Below are 23265 nucleotides of genomic sequence, written 5' to 3'. Positions count from 1 at the left end.
GATATAATAATGAATTGTACTTAGTAGTTTAAGTTTTAGGCCTAAACAGCCGTAATAATAAATAAATTAAATTAAACAATTAGTGAATAGCCATAACATAATCCAAAATACTGGATATATTAATTTTGGATATAAAAAATTTTCTATACTTAAGCATGAAACCATAGAGGATCGTTATTATTTTACATAATAAGTGTAGCAAATTATACACATGTGTATATACTTACCTCAGAATATGTTTAAATCAACGGTCATATACTATTCGCCCTATATGTTGCAAGTATCTATACGCGCTTACGATTTACTATTGCATTCTAAAATGTACTTGTATGCAGAAATTATCCCGTGCTTGCACCAAACGAAAATTTTTCTTTCAACAAAGCGGAAAAATAATCAAAAATAATAATAATAAGAATAAAAATTAATCGAAAAAATCAAAAAAGCCTAATCGTAAAAAATAATGTGTTTTTTTAATCAATTGGAAAGTGATCATTAAAAATATAAAATAATGGCAAGTAATTATTAAAAAGAAAATAATCAATTAATCATTAATATTAGTAATCATTATTTAACAGATCTTGTTAGTCATTAAGTTAATGTTCCAGGTCATTCTGATTTTTTTCATATTGAATATTGTATGCGCAATTATGATCAGTATCAATTATTTATATAACTCGTTGCACCCCGAATGCAATTGGTTTAAAAAACTTCAAATACAGCGGGGCATTTCTAAAATTTATCTACCTCTAAAGTACAACTTTATATACAGATTTCTTTTTTATTGTGTGCCAGTGAAATATATCTTCCAACATTTTTACAGTTCCACCAATGCTTTTGATACCTCACCAATTAGTTGGAGTACCAGAAGGATTCAACGTATCTATCGAATGTTTCACAGAAGCTCATCCAACTTCCTTAAACTATTGGACACGTGGCGAGGGACCTATTATTCATGACTCCTACAAGTACAAGTAAGTTTAAGGTGATATTCCACAGCCATTATGTGCCATGAATCAGGGGTGGGCGTGAGCTTAGCACCTGCTAAGCGATCATATACGTATCGATATTAACACATTCTAAATTTTGTAGCCGTGAATATGTAGTGGTACCCACCGCTTAGCATGATAATATATTGAAGTCAGGCGATACAACACATTAAAGCGTTCCATGTAAATCAGGCATAAGGTCCTCGACCAGGCTGAATGTGCGATAGTGACATATACTACGCTTATGTCGCTATGATATAGTAAGCCAACAGTCATAAAACATGTTTTTCATATCGATTTAAAAATACGAAGCGATACTTGGCTTCGCTTTCAAGTCGGTAGTTCGTATCTCTAGAGCATTGGTCACCAAAATTGAGAATGTGGCTGTGATAGTAAGAGTAAAATCAATATGCTGGTAGTGGTTTAGTAGTTAATAAAAACATAGTATATAAGTACAAGTGTGTTGACTAATTTCTGACAGGCACTCGCTTAAGTTAGCATAACGGGAAAATCTAGGTTGCGTTGAAAATGGTCAAGTAGGGTTCTGTGCAGGGACGTAAAAGATTGAAACAGGGTTTATGTAATCACAAAAGTGTTACCCCTGTTCCACAGCATTTTAATTTTTTTCATGGCGAAAATTCTTCAGTTCAGAGTTATTGACTTTCATTAAAAATTTAATTTATTATACAAGGTTACTTCCCTAAGTTTAAACAGCATAGCTTTGAAGCGAAGAGAGTTGTAAATCCTCCTTTGAGAATTTCCCAACTTTTTGAGTCCTTTAACATTCAACAAACTTTGCTTGGCAAAATATAGGAGCTCCCATAAATTTAACTCATATGTCGGGCGAAGCATCAAAAGATTTACATAAACGATTTGGTTGCATGCCTACGCTTTGACGACGCCATACGAAAAACAATCAAACGCCTTGCGTTATCTTTGCTTTGAAGCGACCAAAGCGTTTATATAATTTTGTTTTATGCATTTGTGTAACAGCCATAGAAGTGAAAATTTTCCTCAGGGAAACATGTTACGTGCTTTATATTTTTTTAAGTTTCTCTAGACCTTTTTGACTCTAATTTAAATAAATTTTGCTTTCGGTATGTTTCCGCATTGTTGGAGGCTACAAATCTTCTATAATTTATATTTCCGCAACTTTTTCATCTGTTAAAACTACAAAGTTTTATTAATCTATCAAATGCAACTCAGCTTAAAGTACTCTTATGTACCAAAAATCCAACTCTAGGGCTAAGGTTTGCATCAGGTGAGCGAGGCTGTTTGTAATTTTGACATTTATCGCTTAGTTGACACACTGGCACTGTACACAATGAATAAAAAAGCGATGAGGTATGACGTATGCACGCATATTTCCTAGCGCTCAAAAAATAATTTGCAAAATATCTGTTTGGAAATACGCAATGAACAATAGCCTGCTCTGATGTTGCTACCCTGCTTGTTCAGCAAATACTAAACGAAAGAGAATAATAATGTGTGAGAAGTTAGCTGACGACCACTGCCAGTGGTCACCAAAATTGAAACTGTGGCTGTATTAGGCTAGGTTGAGGTGGCTGCCCGAGGGCACACTTAGGCCAGTACTATTAGGCCCGTTGTGATACCACGAAAATGCACCGTTAACTTTCCTCTTCGAACAATTTTGAGGACCAGATGAAAGCTACCAGGTCCTTGACGTCATGTTCCAAAACCTGGCTCAGATTATCTAGAAATGGAGCCCCAGAAGGCCCTGCCGTGCTCCGCTTAGTGCTGGGCAGTTGTAGATGAGGTGAAGCAGCGTTTCCTCCTCCTTATCCACTTTACAACTCCTGCAGCATCGACGATAAGGCGCTCCTAACCTTTCTGCATGCCTACCTATTAGGAAATGACCAATTAGTGCCCCACAGGTGTGGAAATTGTATCCCTTCTTAGGTTGTGCACGTGACGGGATCTTTTACGATGCCATTTAGGCCAGGTTTAGCTTAGCTTGCATGTGGACATGGGCATAACTAAGAGTTCTTGGCCAGGAAGAACCTACCTGTTTGTACCCTGACCAGCGAGTTCATCTGCAATGCAGTTTCCCTCGATGTCCCTATGTCCAGCGACCCATGTGAGGTGTACACGGTTCTGTTGAGCCATCTCTTGAAGACGTCGATGACACTTTAGTGCTAGTTCAGAATTGAACGAATAGGAGCCAAAAGATTTTATGCCGCTGAAAATAAAAATGTCTTTGCAGACGGTGTGTGCCCCTATCCTAGCTGCGGCTTCCATTATGGCTTCAACTTCTGCCTGGAATACACTGCAGTGATCGGGTAGTCTGAAGGAGAGCTGGAGGTCAAGGTCCCTTGAGTATACTCCTCCTCCAATTCTACCGTTTAGCTTGGAGCCGTCCGTGTATATGAAAATGCTGCTGTCAATAGCAAGACACCTATTCGACTGCTTTCAGTCATCCCTGCTAGGGATGTTTATATTAAAGTTGATTTCCGCAACTGGTGTGGTCGCGCAGCGATCCGTGCTAGGAGGAAGAAAATTGTATTTGATTAGTATACTTGAGTGTCCTGTGGTCTCGTTGTTCCAACATGAGAACTCCCCTAGACGCAGGGCTGACGTTCCCGCCGCTCGATAACCAGCTAGATCCAATGTTAGGATATCAGGAATGACCTGAAGAGCTTCGCTAGGCGTTGGTCTTAGAGCCCCGCTTATGCTGATCATACTGCATCTGTGAACATTACCTAACAAGTTTAGGTTTGAGTCCCCATTTTTTGCCAATAGCTCTTTTACACGTATATAATACAATATACGCTTTCTTTTGTCGCTGAATGACGTTGTCCTTCCAGTTCAGCTTTTGTCTAAAACTACGCCTAGAAATTTGGCCCTCTCTGTCAGGCTTAGGTGCACCCCATTTAGTTCTAGTAGGTTTAACGATGGTATTTTGTATCTTTTGGTATATAAGACAAGCTCAACTTTATCAGAACTGACGCCGAGTCCATAGGGAAACCTCTCGCAATGCTACCTTCATCAAGTCGCATAAAGTTTGAGGGAACTTGCCTGTGTAGGCAATCGCTACGTCATCAGCATATGCCATAATATTCCGGCTCCCTAAATTAGTATATATTAATAGCGAGTTCGCCGTTAGGTTCCAAAGTAGAGGCGAAAGGACACCACCCTGGGGTGGCCACTTGCGACAAATCGTGTTATGTCAACCTTCCCCAGTGATGAAAGCACTTTCCTTCCCCTGAGCAGTTGATCAATCAGTCCCACTAGAGGTTTATTTACGTCCAGACCAGTTAAAGCATTGGTAACGGCGTCTGGACTTATATTGTTGAATGCTCCTTCAATGTATAGGAAGGCCACAAGACAATAATCTTTTCGAACAAGGATGTTTCGAAAGTAGAGACTGGGCTGTGTAGCGCAGTCTCCGCGGATTTATCTTTGGTGTACGCGTATTGATAGACAGAAATGAGGTCCCTATCAATGTTGTAGTGTAAGTGATCTGGTAACACTTACAAGAAAATACAACTCTGAAGTCAATCAGCTGATGACAGAGTTCGGGAATTTTGGAGTTTAACTTTTGATTTTATTCTTGTTTATACTGTCATAGAAGAAACATAAACGCATACAATTAATAAAGGCCATATTTCAATATAACTAAAATAAATTACTAGTTATCGCTTTTAGATAAGAAGTGGGATCTTTACCCAATAAGTTTTAATTGTACATGACAAGCAGCCGAATAAAAAATAAACCGTACACGAAAGTACGGCTATAAGTATATGTGTTGGGCAGCAAACGAGAGTCACGGAAAAAAAACAGGTGAAGCAACAATAGAGGCTTCGATAATTTAAAGCAACAGCGCTATATGAAGCAACGAATCTGTAGCAGAAGGTTACGAACGATACGATAGTGGCAACAACGACGATTGGCAAACAAGTTGTGTCAACGACAATGGGCGGCGGAAAGTCCAACGAGTAGAGTGACAAAAGTGACGAAATCAACGGAAAGAGTAAAAAAGCGACGTGCAACGAAAAAAAAGCGTGTATATTCCTGAATTAAGTCTCAAGTAATTTGGTTTGAAAATGAAAGTAAAATTAGAAGCTCTGAGCGTACCGCAATTGAATAAGTTGTTGCGAAGAGAGAATTTGACCACAACTGGCAATAAAACGGCTAAAATTTCCACGTTAATCGATGCTTTAGGCGATGATGAAATTGAAATGGAGGAACTAGAAGAGATAGAACCATGGCTCAAGTCCATCAATGACGTCGTATCAACTTTGGCAAAATCCGTAAGTGACATGAGAGCGAGTACGCAACCACAGGTACCAGCTGGGCAAGCTGATGCGGCACAGAATTTGAAGGAGACATCAAATTCAACACCAGCATTGATGCCAGCGCAAACGCAATCAAATATGCGCGACATAGTTGGTATTTTACCGGAATTCGAGCCATTAAAAAAAAATGTTGACATCCAATCAGTTTGTGGCTAAAGTGGAGCAACTACAACGTATGTACGGATGGAGCGAAGAAACGGTTTTGTTCGCGGTGCAGCAAAAGATGAAGGGCATTGCAAAATATTGGCTGGACGCGCAGCCCGTGTTCCAATCATGGGCTTGTTTTATAAGTATGTTGACGAAAGATTTTCCTTGTACGGTTAAAGCTGCCGATATTCATAGGGAATTGGCGCAACGGAAACGGAAATTCGGGGAATCTCTGATGGAATACTACTGCGCTGTTCTTGCAATAGCCAGACGAGCATCTCTCGATGATGTATCGATAAACTCCTACGTAATAAATGGTCTTAATGATATACAACTAACTCGAGCTTTGTCAGCAATGAACTTCAATACTACGAACCAGCTATTACGGTCATTAGAGAACGTGGCTACTGCCCAACCGACGAAGGTGTATTTACAGTACATAGCTAAGCCAAGTGAGGTAACGAGTGAGGGCGAACGTAAGCAAACAAATTAACGGGGACCGAAATGCATTAATTGCAATGATATGGGGCATATAGCTATGAAATTTCCAAGCCCGTCCAAGAAACTGGGATGTGATAAATGTTCAAAAGTCTGTCATGAGGCGAAGGACTACAAAGTAGGTGTAAAATCATCAGTAGCTGAAGTTAACACCAGCAACAACGAGGACAAACTTGTACCTCCAATTGTAGAGAACGTTCAGGTTAGAGGCGAATTACTTAAAGCGTCAATTGACACGCTTATCAAAAAATCAACGACGGCGAGGGTAGGAGGTAAACGTATCCCATGTTTCAGATGCTTCGAGGGTTTCGGTGGCTCCCTAGTAGAATCAACCGATAAAATCGAAGTCGAACTACAGTTTAGTAACGAAACAGTGAATGCACAGCTACATCTAGTGCCAAGTGATGTTTTAAAATATGACATCTTGTTGGGCAGGGACGTTCTCTGCAACAAGTATAATATAATGGTTATTGATGCGGGTGTTTTACAGCTACAAGTTAAGAAGAATGATTTGTTTAACGTTAACGAGAGTCTTCAAGAAACTAAACGCCAGGCGGTCTACAACTTGCTGTGCCAATTTTCCAAGTGTTTTGCAGAAGATGTAACTGCGTTAGGTAAATGTAACAGTACATCAATGAAAATTGAAGTGACGTCAGATAAGCCAATAGTAGGCAAACGGTATCAAGTTCCATTATCACGACAAGAGGAATTGACACAGATTTTACACAAATTGTTGAAAAACAATATAATTCGGCGAAGTACGTCACCGCATGCAGCATCGGTGATTTTGGTCAGCAAGAGCAACGGAGAAAGTCGAATGTACGTTGATTATCGGGCACTCAATGCCGTTACTATAAAGAAGCAATTCCCGATGCCTACCGTTGAAGAGGAGCTAGCGAAACTATCTGGCGTACGATATTTTACCACCCTGGATATGACGGTTGGTTACTATCAAATACCATTAGAGGAGGACAGTAAGAAGTTTACAGAATTCCTCACGCACGATGGTCTGTTCGAACACGAAGTAATGCCTTTTGGTCTGGTCAATGCACCTTTGTATTTTCAAGAGGTGATACTTCACCTAATCTCAGGCCTTAAGAATAGACAACGAATTATTAGCTACGTGGATGAGGTAATAATTGCCACAACAATGGTAGATGAAGGAAAGGAGGTATTGATAGAATTCCTAGAAGCAGTAAGGCGCACGGGCATAACTTTACGACTTTCTAAGTAAATGTTTCTACAAAAAGAGGTAAAATTTCTGGGACACGTTGTGAACTGGCAAGGCATACATCCAGGAAGAGAGAAAATCGAAACAATTGAGAAGTTCTCCCGATCAAAAACAGCAACGGAGGTCCGACAATTCTTGGGTTTTACCGGGTTTTTCCGGAAGTTTGTGGAACGGTATAGCCACATTGCAGAGTCATTAGCCAAGCTTCTTAAAAACGGCACACCATTCGTATGGGAGCAGAGGCAGGAGGAGGCATTCCAGCAATTAAAGTCAGCGATGTCCAGCAAGCCAATACTAGTTGTGTATAACATCAAGAAACGACATGAGGTGCACACAGATGCAAGCACCCTTGGGGTGGCAGGCTTGCTGTTACAGGAAGACACGGATGGGTGGAAACCGGTGTCATTTTACAGTAGGCAATGTAGCGACGCAGAAAAGAAGTATGCAACCCATGAACTGGAAGTTCTGGCCATCGTAGAGACCTTGGACAGATTCCGCATGTATCTCCTGGGAACGCAATACAACGTTATTACGGACGGCAAAGCAGTACCAACAACTAAAGCAACAACACCTCTCCCACCCCGAATAGCAAGGTGGCGGCTACGGCTGCAAGAGTAAAATATTGAATGCTATCATCGACGTGAGGAAAAGATGCAGCACGTTGACTGTCTGATGCGGTTACCATCATTACCACCGAAAGATCCAATCACAGTGGCAGAACAGGTGTTATTTCTGGAGCACAAGGACGAAGATGGGGTCTATGCCATCCTATTGCAGGATCCGGAGCTTAGAGAGATTGCTCAATCACTGGGAAAAGCAGAGTCACCAAACGCAGCTTAAACGCAAAATGACTTCGAAATCCACGCTGGACGGTTATTCAGGACACTGGGCAAGGAACAAGATTGGTGGTACACGGGTTATTAGGTAACGAGTCACGAAATCATGGCACGATGATGCAGGCTATTTTGGAGTGGATTATACTCTGGAACGCCTTAGTCAGCACTTTTGGTTTAAGCATATGAGACGCTACGTAAAGTCGTACAACGCGTCATGTCCGGAATGCTGTCTAAATAAAGTGAAAGGTGGGAAACAAGACGGCCAAATGCACCTAATGGAAGTGTTGCCTATCCCGTTCCGGTCAATTCATATAGGTCACCTAGTTCCGTTTCCACACAGCAAACGGGGCAACCAACACATCATAGTACTAGTATGCAGTTTCACGAAATATACGCTTTTTGAACCAGTAAGGAGTGCTAAGACTTTAGGCATACTTACCTTGCTGCGTAAGGTGATATCTATCTTTGGACAGCCTCTGAAGGTTACCTCAGACTGAGGGAATCGGTTAATTCAAGCTATTCATGACGATTCATCATTACCGACAGAACAAGAACAGGAATCCAAGAAGGAAGTGGCTAAAGCTAATATCTAAGCTGAACGGCTCAAGTAGAAGCAACGATATGACCATAACCATCAACGACCATACCAATACAACGAAGGGCAGCTGGTCGTCATTGACCATGTTCCAGGAGCAACAGGCGAAATTCACAATTTGGAAGCGAAGTATAAGGCTCCGTACATCGTTACTAAAGTTCTGGATTATGATAGATATGTCATGCACTACGCGGTATGAGAAACAAATTGGTGAAAAGTAATAATGAATACTGCAGTAGGCAAATTTAAGAATAAGTTCTCCAAGATCAAATAATTGCGTTAACTCTAGAAGTTATGCAGGTGACAAATCGCGATAAAATTAAAATAATTCTTCATAAATATCATGAAGATTGTGGTTTCGCCACCCAGATATCGCATGACACATAAGATAAAAAAAATAGTGCTGGAAAATATGAAAGATATGAAAATGTTTGCATCCACTGTACCTCCCTTCTTACCCATTACTTGAACTACTTCTACTACTGTCAACTACCTTGCCCTTCCATCAATTACATCTCCTAAATTCTCTGTATAATTAAATACAGATTTCCTATTTTATATGATCTTAGTTTAGCAGAACTCAAATAAAATGAAATAACAATGAAAAGCGTTGGTTAATAGAAATAGTTAAAGTAAGGAAATCTAACTCATTTATCCCTATTAGTTGCTAGAAATACCACATTAAAGAAACAAATATAAATATGTATTTGCCCGATTTCATCCAAGAAAACCTCGCCTTCTAGAGAGGCAATAAATTAGATAATAAATACAAAGGACAGTATAGAATAAAATATATTGATAAAATCAACAACTTCATATTAATACCACATAGAATAGGAAATAGTGATAGGACCAATAAAAATAAAGAAATAATAATCCATAAGAATAGGATGAAACCAATATAAAACGTCTATCAGTAACTCCAATAATTTAACAAAATACAAAAAAAAACCGTCTCAACATAAGCATTCCACTTTACTCGTCAAGCACAAAAATAAAAAAAAACAAATGCCAACACAAAAAACAAACATCAGCACAAGAGATACATAAGTAAAGCAAATGTAAACAAATAAAATCAAAGATCACATAAACAAAGAAATTCATTACTTTTAGCATCAAGTCACCATTATGTCATAAATTACAATTGAATGTGAAAGACAAATAAAATTTGGTATCCCAAAGCAAGTTAAGTGGGTCATTAAACTTAAACTGAAACAACACGGCACACTTATATCAACGCCACTAGAATGACTGTAGATAATTAGGCGCCAAATTATATACGTTCATTCTTCAAAGGCTACACCACCAGCACCCGTGTTACTTGGAATGCACCCCAGTTCGAATGCATTTAACGACACAAAATATACACACACTTATAGATAGTGATCATATTTTACTGACCCAGATAATCACTTGAACTCAGCATGAGTTTGTTTACATTTGCCAACCCGTCAAATCGACCGACACGTATGTCGATTAATCACACCAACCAACATATGTGCCCATTAATCATATTGACAGTAGAACCACATACGAATATGCATAAATAGGTTATAAGAATGTGCTGACTAAGCTTTTGATTATTACGAATTTATGTGCATCTAGTTTGTAAGTATTAGTGTAAATATGTAGTAGTAATTTGTGTCATTTTGTGTAAAATAAAGTGTTTCATGAATAAAGAATTGGTTGTTATTTGTACACTCAAACTTGATGGTTCGTTTAATAATTGTATACTTCACTCTTACTAACAGCTCATTATGTAGTTCCCAGTTTGTATTACGTGGGTTACGTCTCGCAATGGGCTGATCAAGTAAGAACTCTAACATTATTTCAATATACCGGTGGTCTGAGAAGGAATGTTCCTCAAGAACACGCCATTTTTAACCCACCCATAAACGCTTTCACTACAAATAGTGAGGTCGATAACTTCTTTATGGTTTTTAGTAATAAAAGTTGGCTCATTACCTACATAGCAAACTACCAGGTTAGTTCTTAAAAGGTAATCAAAAAGTGACTCACAACCAGTGTTTATATCGGAACTCCCCACTGTACATTGGGGGCTTTTGCGTCTGTCCCGATGAGCAGATGGCTTTTGCTTAAGTCGGCCAGCAGATCCTTTACCGTCTTTTGCGGAGGAGGTTCCTTTGTGTCGTACGGGATACAAACGGAGGTTAGCGTTAATTGTGTGCCTCCGCTTGCAAAGCTGGCCGCTGTAACGTCACCATTGCTATAGTTAGGTAAGAGAAAGATATGTAGCACAGACTTTACTAAAATACACGTTCTAACTTTACCTTCATCTGCATCTCGAATGAGCTTAAACCCAATGGCCCCAAATCCGCAAAGCCTTGAGTTATTAAACCAAGGTCTTGGATAAGGACCACGTCGACGTCGCTTTAAAAAGGCGACTGACGAGGGCAGCCGAGGCCACCTTACATTTGTGAAGTTTTATTTGGAGGAACCTCAGCATGAGCTTGCTCAGACTCCCCTGCCTCCATCACCGTCACGTTGTGATCCTCCCCGTCGCTATCCAGCAGAGCATCCTCCATCGGCACAGAGCCCCTGCGCAATTTGACGTGGCGGAAACCAGGCTTTCGGCGTTGGAGATCTCCGCTTCCACTTCGGGTGCCTCAATGTCCGTGTCCAAAGAGGCAATCGAAAAGGATGCGCGCTGTACGTAGCCACGGTATACGTGAATTACAACGTCGTCGAGGCCGTAAAACACTCTTCCTTTGCTCTGTTTAAGGGCCTCGAGAGCTTCCTTATTCATGGCCAAAACGACCTGTCTCCTAGGTTCTACAACGGCCTCGACCTGAACGACACTCCAGTCCTGCGTTGGGAGAGCTGGGTTCATTAGATGCAGCATCCTGGGAATTCTCTCAGATTCTGCTGGAACCCATGCAGGATAGACTTGTTCCAGCTTGTCGGCTTGGCGGCTGCTGCCTTTTACAGTGCAACAGACCTTCGCAAGCGAGGACTTTGATATGGCCCTGGTACCATCCTGCGTCAGAATCTCGCGGCGGACTACCTGTAGACTCCATCAGCACATAGAGATCGGCGTTACCGATTTCATTCCGGACGTACGGTCACTGGTGTTTAGGGATTGCACCACGGTCATTCCCTCGATCCAGGATTCCTATAAGGATCCGGCCCTTCGCTAACTCCGCAAAGCTACAGCGGGTTGATTCTGGTGCCTTTTCGGTGGGGTTTGATATCCTCGTCGGACCTTTGACGCTTGTAAGGGGTTGCACTTTCTACTTTCGTTGCCAGAGAACCCCCAAAAATTCGGCAGCAGAGCTCGCGCCCTTTCCACCGAATTCCTGGCGTTCTAGTGTAACGCCCTCATACCTTGAAAGGACTTTTGCAGGACTTCTTTTGTTCCTGTGGAACGATCCCATGTGGAACTCTTCTTGAGAAGGGGTGCGACCCGTTGTTGCCCTCACGGTCGTACCCCCGTATGATGTCTTGTTTATGGCTCAGTGTGACCAGATCGTGGGACCCCTGTCACAGCCGTGGGGAAAACAGTCATCATCAACAGGCGCGTCAGTGTTCACCGTTGCCAGTGCAACAACTTTCGCCATCATACTGGTGCTCGCCCCCGTCAGTTCACCTGAGACAGAATTTAATGAGATTGCTCTCTTGTCGTCCATGGGGAGCCGACCCGTCGTTTCCAACGCAGTCGTTTCCCCGGTAGAAATAGTTGTTGCGGCCCCTTTTCCCTTGGCTCGGCGGGACCAGGTCGGGAGACCCCTGCAACAGCCGTGGGAAAAATTGTTGCCGTTCCAGCTCTTGGACGGTGGATTAGGAGGGGGCATATCTTGGTCATCGCTCACCTTAGGACTAGGCCACCGTAGTCATGCAGTTCCATATAAACCTGCAACTTACTGGGTGGCATAGTCCCGTAGTCAGCGACTGAGCGCGGCAAAAGATGTCTCCTTCGCGAGGGTGTGGCTGTATTAGTAAGAGTAAAATCAATACGCTGGCTTTAGTAGTTGATAAAAAAGCGATGAGGTATGACGTATGCACGCATATTTGCTAACACTAAAAAAATTTGGAAACGCGCAAGAAACAATATCCTGCTCTTATGTTGCTACTCTGCTTGTTCAGTAAATACTAAACAAAAGAGAATAATAATGTGTGTGAAGTGAGCGCGAATAATTATTTCACTAGCTGACGACCATTGGTCTAGACTGTTAGAACGATCGTATAAACACTTTTCGAATTCAATGGAAATTGAAAATGCTTAAAATATACTTTGGGGTTTAAAAATATAATTAGGTATCGTAGGCTATGTGAAATTTATTGCTGACTTATTGTATTTTAAGATGATTCATGAAATAATTCCTATTTATTTATTTGAGGACGATTGCTTTGATTTCGCTATAGTATTGTTAAATTATTATAGTGTTGTCAGTATAAACGCTTCAAGAAAATGTGTGGTAAGCGAAATCAGCTTTGCACCACCCGGTTATTGCACTGCTATAAACAAGATAATAAACCAAGGAGCAGGAGAGTACATGGAAAACCTATAAGTTAAAGTTTAAACACAAGGATTTAGTGGGAAATCTTATCGAAAGCTTTGCTAAAGTCAGTGTACATGACGTCAATCTGCAAGTAATTTTTAAAGGCTCTGGAAATATGAGTAAAGAGTTCTAACAAATTAGACATGATCGACTTACCGCCTTGATGACCATGCTCATAAGTGTATTGTGACCCCGCATTCAGGACCACTTGCCTATATTTGAAAGTACCCGGCCACCCAAACTGCACATGCCTAACGTAATACAATTGTTATATACATATTTAGAAACTTAACTAACGTTCTTGATCGGTAATGCAGTCGCGGTAACTAAAACTTTAGTAATTTATGATTTATGTGTACACGAAAACGTTTGTATGCAGGTGAACAGATGAGATATGTGTGAGCTTTCCGAAACGGGCATCCTCTATAAAAGTGACTTACGATTGCTGAATTAGATAGTTGAAAATTGCATAATTTCTAGGGCGAGTGTGTGAAAAAACAGGGGCGGAAAATAATAATTTTTTTTTCGGAGTCGAAAAGTCCTGGTCAAAAAATTGTGCTAGGTGGAAATGTTTGAGTTCACAGGTATCCCTATAGCAATATTATGTCAAATCATGCATCCTTTTTATTTTTCGAACTTTTTCCATAAAAGTCCATATATAAAAGTAAAATCTGTATTTTTATATTTTGAGTCCGATAGAACTAGTTTAACTCGGACTTTTAAAAATAAAAGTCCGGAAATAAAAGTTAAGTCCGGACTTTTATTTTTTAAGGCCAAAATAAAAGTGCGGCTTGAAAAGAAAGAAACGGCTTATCCAAATTAAAAAAAAATGTGATACCAATCGATTCTCCTGGATTCCTAAAATTAAAAACCTTATGGACTTTTGAAAATGTATGTTAATAATACTAGAAATGTATCATAAACAAAGAAATGGTAAATCTCGTAGTATAACTAGAGAACTTGCAGTGGATTTTTGCAAAATTTCGTTCCAATACAACTATTAGAGTGAAAATTGGTACACCACATTCTGCTATGATGGGAAAGCTTTCTTAAAAAAACGGGCATAATCGGTCGGCTTCTTTCTGTATACAGAAATTTCAGCACAGAACATGTGATATTTGAGTACTTAAAGACGCCACGTTATATAAATTTGGCATGTAAATTACTGACATTGCATGTAGTTTATCCACATTATTTTTTTGGACAATTGGCGTGGCACCGCCTACTTTCCAAAAAAGATCTTTTGGACTTTCAAGAGCGACAACTCATTCACCCTTTGAGCTATGATTTTGCAAATTGGAAAGCGAACTTCATATTTGTATTTGTACATACCGAGAGAAAATTTTTAAAATCGAATCAAAGTCACACCCACTTGTATATAAACCCTGCAAAAAATTATGCGATTAATCCCTAAAGAGATTGGTCTCCGATTTATCTCTTTTGTCTACAAATGTGCATAATTTATCCCCTTTAGTCCCTTTCGGGTACAGTTGAGTTTGAGTTGATTAGTTTGAAATCTATGTAACCTATTATAAGAAATATTAAAAAAACCGAAACAAAATGAGAAAAATAAAAAAGATTACACGGGATTGAATCGAATAATTTAAGAAAAATGCGGATCACTATACCGAACCTAAATTACTAGGACTTAACGACTACGCCGGGTTTAGGGTTAAATTTTCAGAGAATATTTTTTATTCCTTTTTGAAAAGCGTGCCGTCAACTTACATCAAATAGATTTGGTGGCTTGGCAAACTTTTCGATACTGTTTCTGCCATGAAAAATACGTCTGGTTCCTATTTGAGTCCTTATTGAACCGAAAAGGGACTAGGCTTCATATGGGCCCATATGGGTATAAAGGGGATTGGTTCAATCTATCCCTTTCGGGTATAAATGGGTACAATTAGTCTCCTCATAGGACATTATCAAACAAAAGGGAACAGTTCAACTCATAGAAAGAGATCAAAACCGCCATTGGTCGAATACTCCTTTGCGACTCATCTCGGATTCATCCTGAACTATTCACATTTTTTATAGGGAAAATATCAAAACTGGCTACCTGAAGTCATTGCTAAGTACGTGAATATGTATGTACACAGTTGCATTTATGAATATACTAGCCTTTACCCGCAACCCCGACCGCAAAAAGAAATTAAAATACATGGGCTATTCACGTAAGCGTGATTTCAGGTTATCAGCTCATTTAGTTATATTTTTTACTCTATTACGAAAATAAAACACATTGACAAAAATAATTTTTAAAGAAATACAGTTTTTTCGAATTAAAGAAATACATTTTGTTTTTAACTTTTTTGAGTTTTGTAATAGCCTTATAAGTATATTTTAACTTCTTGGTTAATTGTTGAGCTCAAGGCCGCACAGATAAATAAAACACCATATATTTAGTGGTATTATAATTTATATATTTAGTCAGTATTTCGGTTTCAATCTGAAACCATCCTCAGGACTAGAAAAACACAAAATGCCTAATATTTTTTATTCGTAATTTTATGTTTTTCTAGTCCTGAGGATGGTTTCAGATTGAAACCGAAATATCGACCAATTATATGAATTATATTACCACAAAATATATGGTGTCTTATTTATCTTTGCGGCCTTGAGCTCAATAATTAACCAAGAAGTTAAAATTTTGTTTTAAGTTAAATTAATTGATATGACAGGAGTGAAGGAATTACTATTCATAGAACAAAGGAGTAAAATTAGAAAACTAAAATAGTGTTGCTTTTTCGTGTATTTACTTGGTTAAAATATTTCAAAAAATGTAATTATAGCTGTAACAGGATTCATTTAAAATAATCAAAAATAGAACGAAAAGGCTGTGGTAGATATTAAAAATAAAACATACCGAATTTTAGTTACGAATAATTTGCAGCAAATCCATGGCCGTAAAAACTCATAATTTAAAAAATCATGTTTGCTGAACAGAGTAAATTTGATTGCATACATATAAAAATAATGATCACAACGCAATTTTGCAAACAAGTTTCAAGTAACTTTTTAGAAGATTTTTAGAAGGATCCCATGGAAAGTGTTTTAAAGCGAAAAGCAAAAATTGTTTCTGGACCGATTCCAGCTTGTCAGAATGAACCTGATAACGCGGATTACAAATTATTGAAGCATATTCCAAAGTAGGTCTGACCAATGACGTAAAAAGAGTTTTTGTAACGTATGGGTCATTAAATTCTTTAGACCAACGTTTAACGAAAGCCAAAGTACCTTTAGCGCTATTCACGCAAGATTCAATATGAAGATTAAAATCGAGTTTTGGGTCCATTTTAACGCCTAAATCAATAAAATTAGTGACTTGCTTGATTACATAGTCGCTAATAACATAATCATGGGATTGGAAGGACTTCCTTGTAAAACACATGAACTTACATTTAGGTAGGTTTAGTGACATGGCGTTTACATTACACCAGTCACCAAGACTATTCAGATCAGCCTGAAGACATGCCCTATCCACGGGTGGGCGGATAGGCATTACAAGTTTGACATCATCAGCGTACATTAACGGCTTGCAGCTCTTCAAAACACTAGGAAGGTCATTAATGAACAACAGGAACAAAACCGGACCAAGATGGCTGCCTTGAGGAACACCAGAAGTTACATTTATGAACCGAGACCAACAATTATTAAATATAACTGTTTGTTTTCTTTCCTTCACTTAAGAAGAAACCCAACATAGAAGCAAAGGAGGAAATCCTATCCGATCAAGTTTGAATAAAAGTATAGAATGAGAAACTTTATCAAATGCCTTACTAAAATCAGTATAAATTACATCAACTTCACAATTAGTCTTAAAACTGTTGGATACAAAGGTTGTAAACTCGAGCAAGTTGGACACCGTTGATTTACCCTTGCAAAAGCCATGTTGTGAAAAGTCAATTAATGAAGATACTCTAAAAGCAATCTGTTTTGTGATAATCAATTCAAATAGCTTAGGAATATTGTTGAGTTTGGCTATTCCTCTATAATTTATAACACACTCTGCTTCCATTTTTATGCAGTGGTATAATGAATGATTCTTTCCACTTCTTGGGGAATACCCCTTGCTTCAGGGACGCATTAAACAAACAGGCTAGAGGTCGATATAAGTATCGAGCACAAGATTTCAGCACTACCGACGGAATTTGATCCGGACCATTAGAGTAAGAAATTTTTAGATTTTCCAGATGAGTTAAAACATCACCAGTACATATGTATATATGGGACTGCTGGGAATTCAGAGGAGACAATCTGAAAGGATAATTCGATGGCGGGTAATCATAGGTGTTTTAGATTCGAAGAAATCCGCAAAGATGTTAGCAATTTCGAAGCTATCGTTGGAAATCTGATCATTTAGCTTCATTGTAGAAGGAAACCCTTTTATCTTCCTTTTTGAATTAACAAAGCTGTAAAACGACTTAGCATTGACAAAAATTTGGCTTTTAACCCTACTGATATAGCTCTTATAACAAATTCTGTTCAATGTGTTATATTTGTGGCGTAAAATTGAGTAGGCGGCATAGTCAGTCATTGATCCGGAAAGTTTGTAACGTTTGAATGAACGCGTCTTCTGATTTTTCAGGCGTTTCAATTCTTTAGTGCTCCAAGCCGATGATGATATAGCAGTGGTTTCGGACGTAGGTATGCATTTTTTAAATATTCCGTATAATACATTATTAAAATGGGATATACTCTCATCAATATCCCCATCGTACTCAGGCCAATTTATTCTCGATACTTCGAGTATTACTTCAGACCAATTGGATTTTCTAAACAGAAATTGGTGAGGGGTCTTTCGCACTACGTTGGAGGAACGCTCAGATAAATTATGAGATTCCATAAACATCGCGAGAGCAGGATGATACACATCTTCAGGCAGGGTAAGGGGATCGCATCGATTTACAAAACAATTTGAATCGTCTGAAAAAATTAAATCCAAGCATTTACCGAATTTATTCTGAATTTTGTTAACTTGAAAAAGTCCAACATCTGCAAACTCGTTTAGGAAATCATAGTGGATAGCGCGAGAAGAACTAGGGACTAGCTTCCCGTCGATAAGGCTCCATGACACACATAGCAGATTAAAATCGCCAAGTACAGTGACAGAATCACAGGCCCTGGCAATACTGCACACAGATTTCACTATTGAGGAATGATTCAAATATAAGGAAATGTCACATTGTGGGGGAATGTAGTTGGCTATAAAATATTTGTAGGTTGAGGAAAGTTTTACTCTCACACAAAGAAGCTCAGCATCCTCAAAGTCAGGAAAATGTAGTTCCTCCGCGGAAAACCTAGTGTGAACGGCAATTAACACACCTCCACCAGCTCTGGCCAGTTGATCTTTTCTAAACACTTGAAACGAACTCGATAAAACTTCAGCATTAAAAACTGTGGTTTTAGCCAAGTCTTAGTAAAAACGAGTACATCATAAGAACTCTAAGACTCAGTAGAAAAATTTCCGTTAGTTTGGTATTCAACCCCCTAACGTTCTGATAAAATATACTAAGTGAGATATTATTTACGTTTGATAAGACATAATTTAAGTTTATACCATTTCTGGAGTGTTGCCTGGCAAGTTTTTTGATGCATTTAAAGTAGCGTGGTCACGGTTCGACTTTCTAGTAAACAAATGCACCACAGAGTGTTTCGGCCAGAAAGTAGAATCGAGTACCCTATCAAAAAATTTGTCAGGAACTAAGATTCTGAAAGAAGAGATCTCTCTCCCGGACTTAAAATTAAACTTATAAACATTAATATTGCTGTTAAGTTCAACACCAAGCTTGGAGCATACGTAGTTAGATATATCAACTTCCGTCAGCGATGCGTGGAGCCGTGATACAAAAATGCACCTACGGGGGGAACAGCACTCACCTCCCTAGGAGCACCAGGCTCTAAAGCAACCGATTCAGAAACAGGGGCTGTGATTAGGGCTGCGAGTGTGGTTGTTGCTACAGCAGTCGAATCATTACCAGAATTAGGTTGAATAGCAGGAACATTAACAGCATCAGAATCATCAGCATTAACAGAATTAGTGCTGTTCCCAACAGCATTTGCTTTGTTTTTCGAAGCTGGAGTCTTTTTCTTACTAGACATTGCAATGTTAGCAGCAGCACTGGGGTTAACAGTTGTATTGCGAATATCAGCAGTATTAACAAGTACAGGAACATTAATACCATCAGAATCATCAGCATTAACAGAATTAGTGCTATTCCCAACAGCGTTCGCTTTGTTTTTTGAAGCTGGAGTCTTGTTCTTACTAGACGTTGCAAAGTTAGCAGCAGTACTGGGTTAACAGTTGTATTGGGAATATCATCAGTATTAACAGGTGCTGTCAATCGTTTAGCATAAGACATTTGTGCATTGAAATCACGCGAGGGGGTGGCTGAGTGTACACAAAAAGGCTCACTATTGTTATCAGCAGAAATTTTACTTGCATAAACAGGTGATCGGGCGAGCAAATGGCAATGTATACATAGCTGCATTAGTGTAGGTGAAATCGATAGAGTATGAGGTTTGAGCGGGCAACTAATATTACCACTACTCAACGAGTTCAGATTACTGATAGAGCTGACAATATTTTTTATTTTATTTATGCCATCAGCCATCACCTCCACACATGTTTCATTGTTTTTGTTAGAGTAGTCTTCATTATCTTTAAAATGTTTTTTGATGGCACTTTTTATATCAGCCATCTCCGCAAACAAATCCTTAAATTTAAGGTCCAAGGCAAGCATTGTGGACTCCCGTGTAGCTTTATGGGATGCCAACACAGCGTCATAGGCGTCACAAAGCTTGCCGTAGGCATTTAGGCAATCCGCGCACATATAACTTAGGTGGCGGTTCTTCGTAAGCAAATTCACGTCGTACTCTGAAAAGTTACGTTCACAGCAAGAACGATGGTAGACATTCTTGCAAAAGCCACCACAAGGCACAATAAGGGTATCCGAACGCGAAAAATGCTTGTCGCACTTGGCACAATACTTATCCATTACACCAGATATCGTAATAGGTAAAATAAATAAATAAAAACTGCACGAAAAGAATAAAAAAATAGAGAAAGAGATAAAACACGTCTGTTCGGCACGAACGCAACAGGAAGAGTCCCCAAATAATCCCGAAATAAATCCGACGCGATTCCGAAAACCATCCATTAACGATCCCGGAAGGATCCACAAATGATCCGGGAATACTCCCGAAAAAGTCCCGAAATAATCCTCACGGTATCCCGGACGGATCCCGAAAACTATGCAAAAATGATGCCGGAAGGATCCCCAAATGATCCCGAAAAAGTTCCGAAATGACACTGACGGGATCTCGAAAGTCATTCTGGAATGATACCGCAAGGATCTCCAAATGATCTCGCAATAGTTCCGAAATAACTCCGACATATTCACGTACTTAGAAATGAATTCAAGTAGCCAGTTTTGATATATATATACAAGTGGGTGTGACTTTGATTCGATTTTAAAATTTTTCTGTCGGTATGTACAAATACAAATATGAAGTTCGCTTTCCAATTTGCAAAAACATAGCTCATAGGGTGTATGAGTTATCGCTCTTCAAAGTCCAAAAATCTTATTTGGAAAGTAGGCGGTGCCATGCCCATTGTCCAAAAAAATAATGTGAATCAACTACATGCAATTTCAGTAATTTACATGCCAAATTTAAATAACGTGGGTTCCTTAGATACTCAAATATTGCATGTTCTGTGCGAAAATTTCTATATACACGAAGAGGCGTGGGTACTGACCGATAAAGCCCATTTTTTTCAGAAAGCTCTTCTATCATCACAGAATGTGTTGTACCAATTTTTACTCGAATGGTTGTATTGGAACAAAATTTATTGCAAAAATCCACTGCAAGTTCACAATTTATATTACGAGATTTTCGATATAGTTTGTTTATGATACATTTCAAGTTTTATTAACATAAATTTTCAAAAGTCCATAAGGAATCTATGAGAATCGACTGGTACGAATTTCTTTTTATTTGGATAAGCCGTTTCTTTGTTATCAAGCCGGACTTTTATTTTGGCCTTAAAAAATAAAAGTCCGGATTTGACTTTTATTTCCGGACTTTTATTTTTAAAAGTCCGAGGTTAACTAATTCCATCGAACTCAGGTAATAAAAATCCGAAAATAATTTTTATCTTCATCCAAATATATTAAAAGTCCAAAATTAATAGTTTTGCAAGGAATTATATTATAAAAGGAATAACAGTTTCCCCTGCCTCAAACTGTTGCCCATTCTCATAAACCTTGCGAGCAAGCCATCCCCATACATTTTCAATAATATTGAGATCTGGAGAATAGGGTGGCCATGTTAAAACTTCAACGTTTTGCGACGCAATCCAAGTTTTAACCACTCTTGAAATGTGTACAGGCGCGTTATCTTTTTGAAAAACCCATTGAATAGGTCCAAAAGTTTCACGAGTCTTCGTAAAATATGATTCCAAAATTGTTTTGTAGCTTTTTCCCTCCATTTTGGAGTCTACAATTTTCAGTTCGAATGCGCCATAGTACGATATTGCTCCTCATAACATAACACCACCTTCACGGCTGTGATGTCGGCTCAAGTACCTTTCCTCCTTTCTTAAATCATGAAAACAGTAATTGTATCTATCCACCCCATCCAAATTAAATTTCTTTTCATCACTAAATACTACTTTTTTCAAATCACCGGGAAATTCCAAGCAATGTGGTCCCTTGCAAAATCAAGGCGACGTTGCTTGCGTACTGCATTCAATAGTGCTTTTTTTGTAGCTTTTTAAACTATAGATGTGGCGCTTTCCAAATCGCCCTTCGACCAGTACCTTTGCTAGCTACAACATTGGCCGATTCCTTAATTTTTAATGTAGAAAATTTTGCGTGTTTTCTTCGCTGTCAAAGCCATCGCAGTCCTACCTTTATAGTTTTTCTCATAGGAAGCACCTTGCTTTATATAATGGTTAACCACACTTGGACCTCGGCCAATATTTTTAGCGATTTGACGGTTCGAAAGCGCTTCTGTAGTCAGGATATCGATCTGTACCTTTTCACGATCTGCTAAACCTTTATGTTTTCCCATCATAATACAACTAACTAATTTCAACTAAACGCAATGAATGGTTGAAAAAACAATATCGTTTTACACGTTTATTGCACCAATAATGTAAGCAAAATGAGCGCCTTTATTCTAGTGAACCAATAAATCAAGCACAATATTGTAGCAGCCGAAGTTTTACTGCTAAGAAATACCGTTATCTGGAAGAATGTTTCGATGCGTGTGTATGTTTGAAAAAAGTACAGTGTTAACTTTAATTATCAGACAACTCCTAGTTACTAGATCAAATGCGTTTGCTTTAATCAACATTTTTTCCGTAAATATTTCTGCCTCTAATCAAGTGAACCGGACTGAATGTAAGTACAAGTGCACATGCGTATGTTGCCTTGACGTGGCTTAAGACGACACAAAAAACCCACCAATAACTATAATAAGTATAAACAAAGCATAGTTTACTTACAGAATGTTGTAGTTAAGAAGATTCGTTTGCAATCCATCGCTGAAGGGCCTTCCATGATGATGCAGGATATCTGATTCGATGTCAATTGTTGAAGGTTAAAGCTTTGGTTATTGTTTCGGCTTAACAATCCATATGGTTGAACCAAAAACAAGTTTTTTTGTTTTGTTTTTACAATAGATTACTTGCAGTCTCTTCTTATTTCATTTAATAACTTGTCTTTTCTATAAAGGAATTTTTTTTTGCTTTTCTTTTTTTTTTGATTACATATTCTCTAAATACTATATTTTAACGAAAAACTTCGTCCATTAACAAACTGATGCATGTAATATTTTTGTGAAGTTCATTATTGGTTGTAATAATAAATATGTAATGATGGAATAATGAAAAAAAATAATTATTTAAAAAAAATTTGTTAAGTTAAACGGTTTTATTGAAAACAATACATACATGAAGTAATAATTATACTAAAAGCTAGAAAATAATTAGGCAGGTCCTAGGTACAAGTCATCACACTCTTCATCAATCTAGGGCATTGATGAGACAATTAAATTAAAGTGTGGGGCGTGTGAAATTTCTAAAAATGTGGGGCGTATCATAACCTTACTAAGGTTAAGTTGGTCTTATA

General features: G+C 38.6%; 1 protein-coding gene across 7 annotated transcripts in view; it reads left to right on the top strand.

The window, feature by feature from the left end:
* Window positions 1-23265, top strand: part of LOC137240117 (neurotrimin-like) — a 2444277-nt gene that overhangs the window by 1786186 nt on the left and 634826 nt on the right. For all 7 annotated transcript variants that reach the window (XM_067766054.1, XM_067766050.1, XM_067766051.1 and 4 more), the window contains one exon: window positions 821-971. In XM_067766054.1, coding sequence (XP_067622155.1) covers window positions 821-971 — 151 coding nt within the window. The remainder of the gene's footprint in view (window positions 1-820; window positions 972-23265) is intronic.

Source organism: Eurosta solidaginis, chromosome 2, assembly GCF_040869045.1.
Source record: "Eurosta solidaginis isolate ZX-2024a chromosome 2, ASM4086904v1, whole genome shotgun sequence".
In the NCBI taxonomy this organism is placed as follows: domain Eukaryota; kingdom Metazoa; phylum Arthropoda; class Insecta; order Diptera; family Tephritidae; genus Eurosta; species Eurosta solidaginis.
This window is presented reverse-complemented; position numbering and strand designations above follow the sequence as displayed.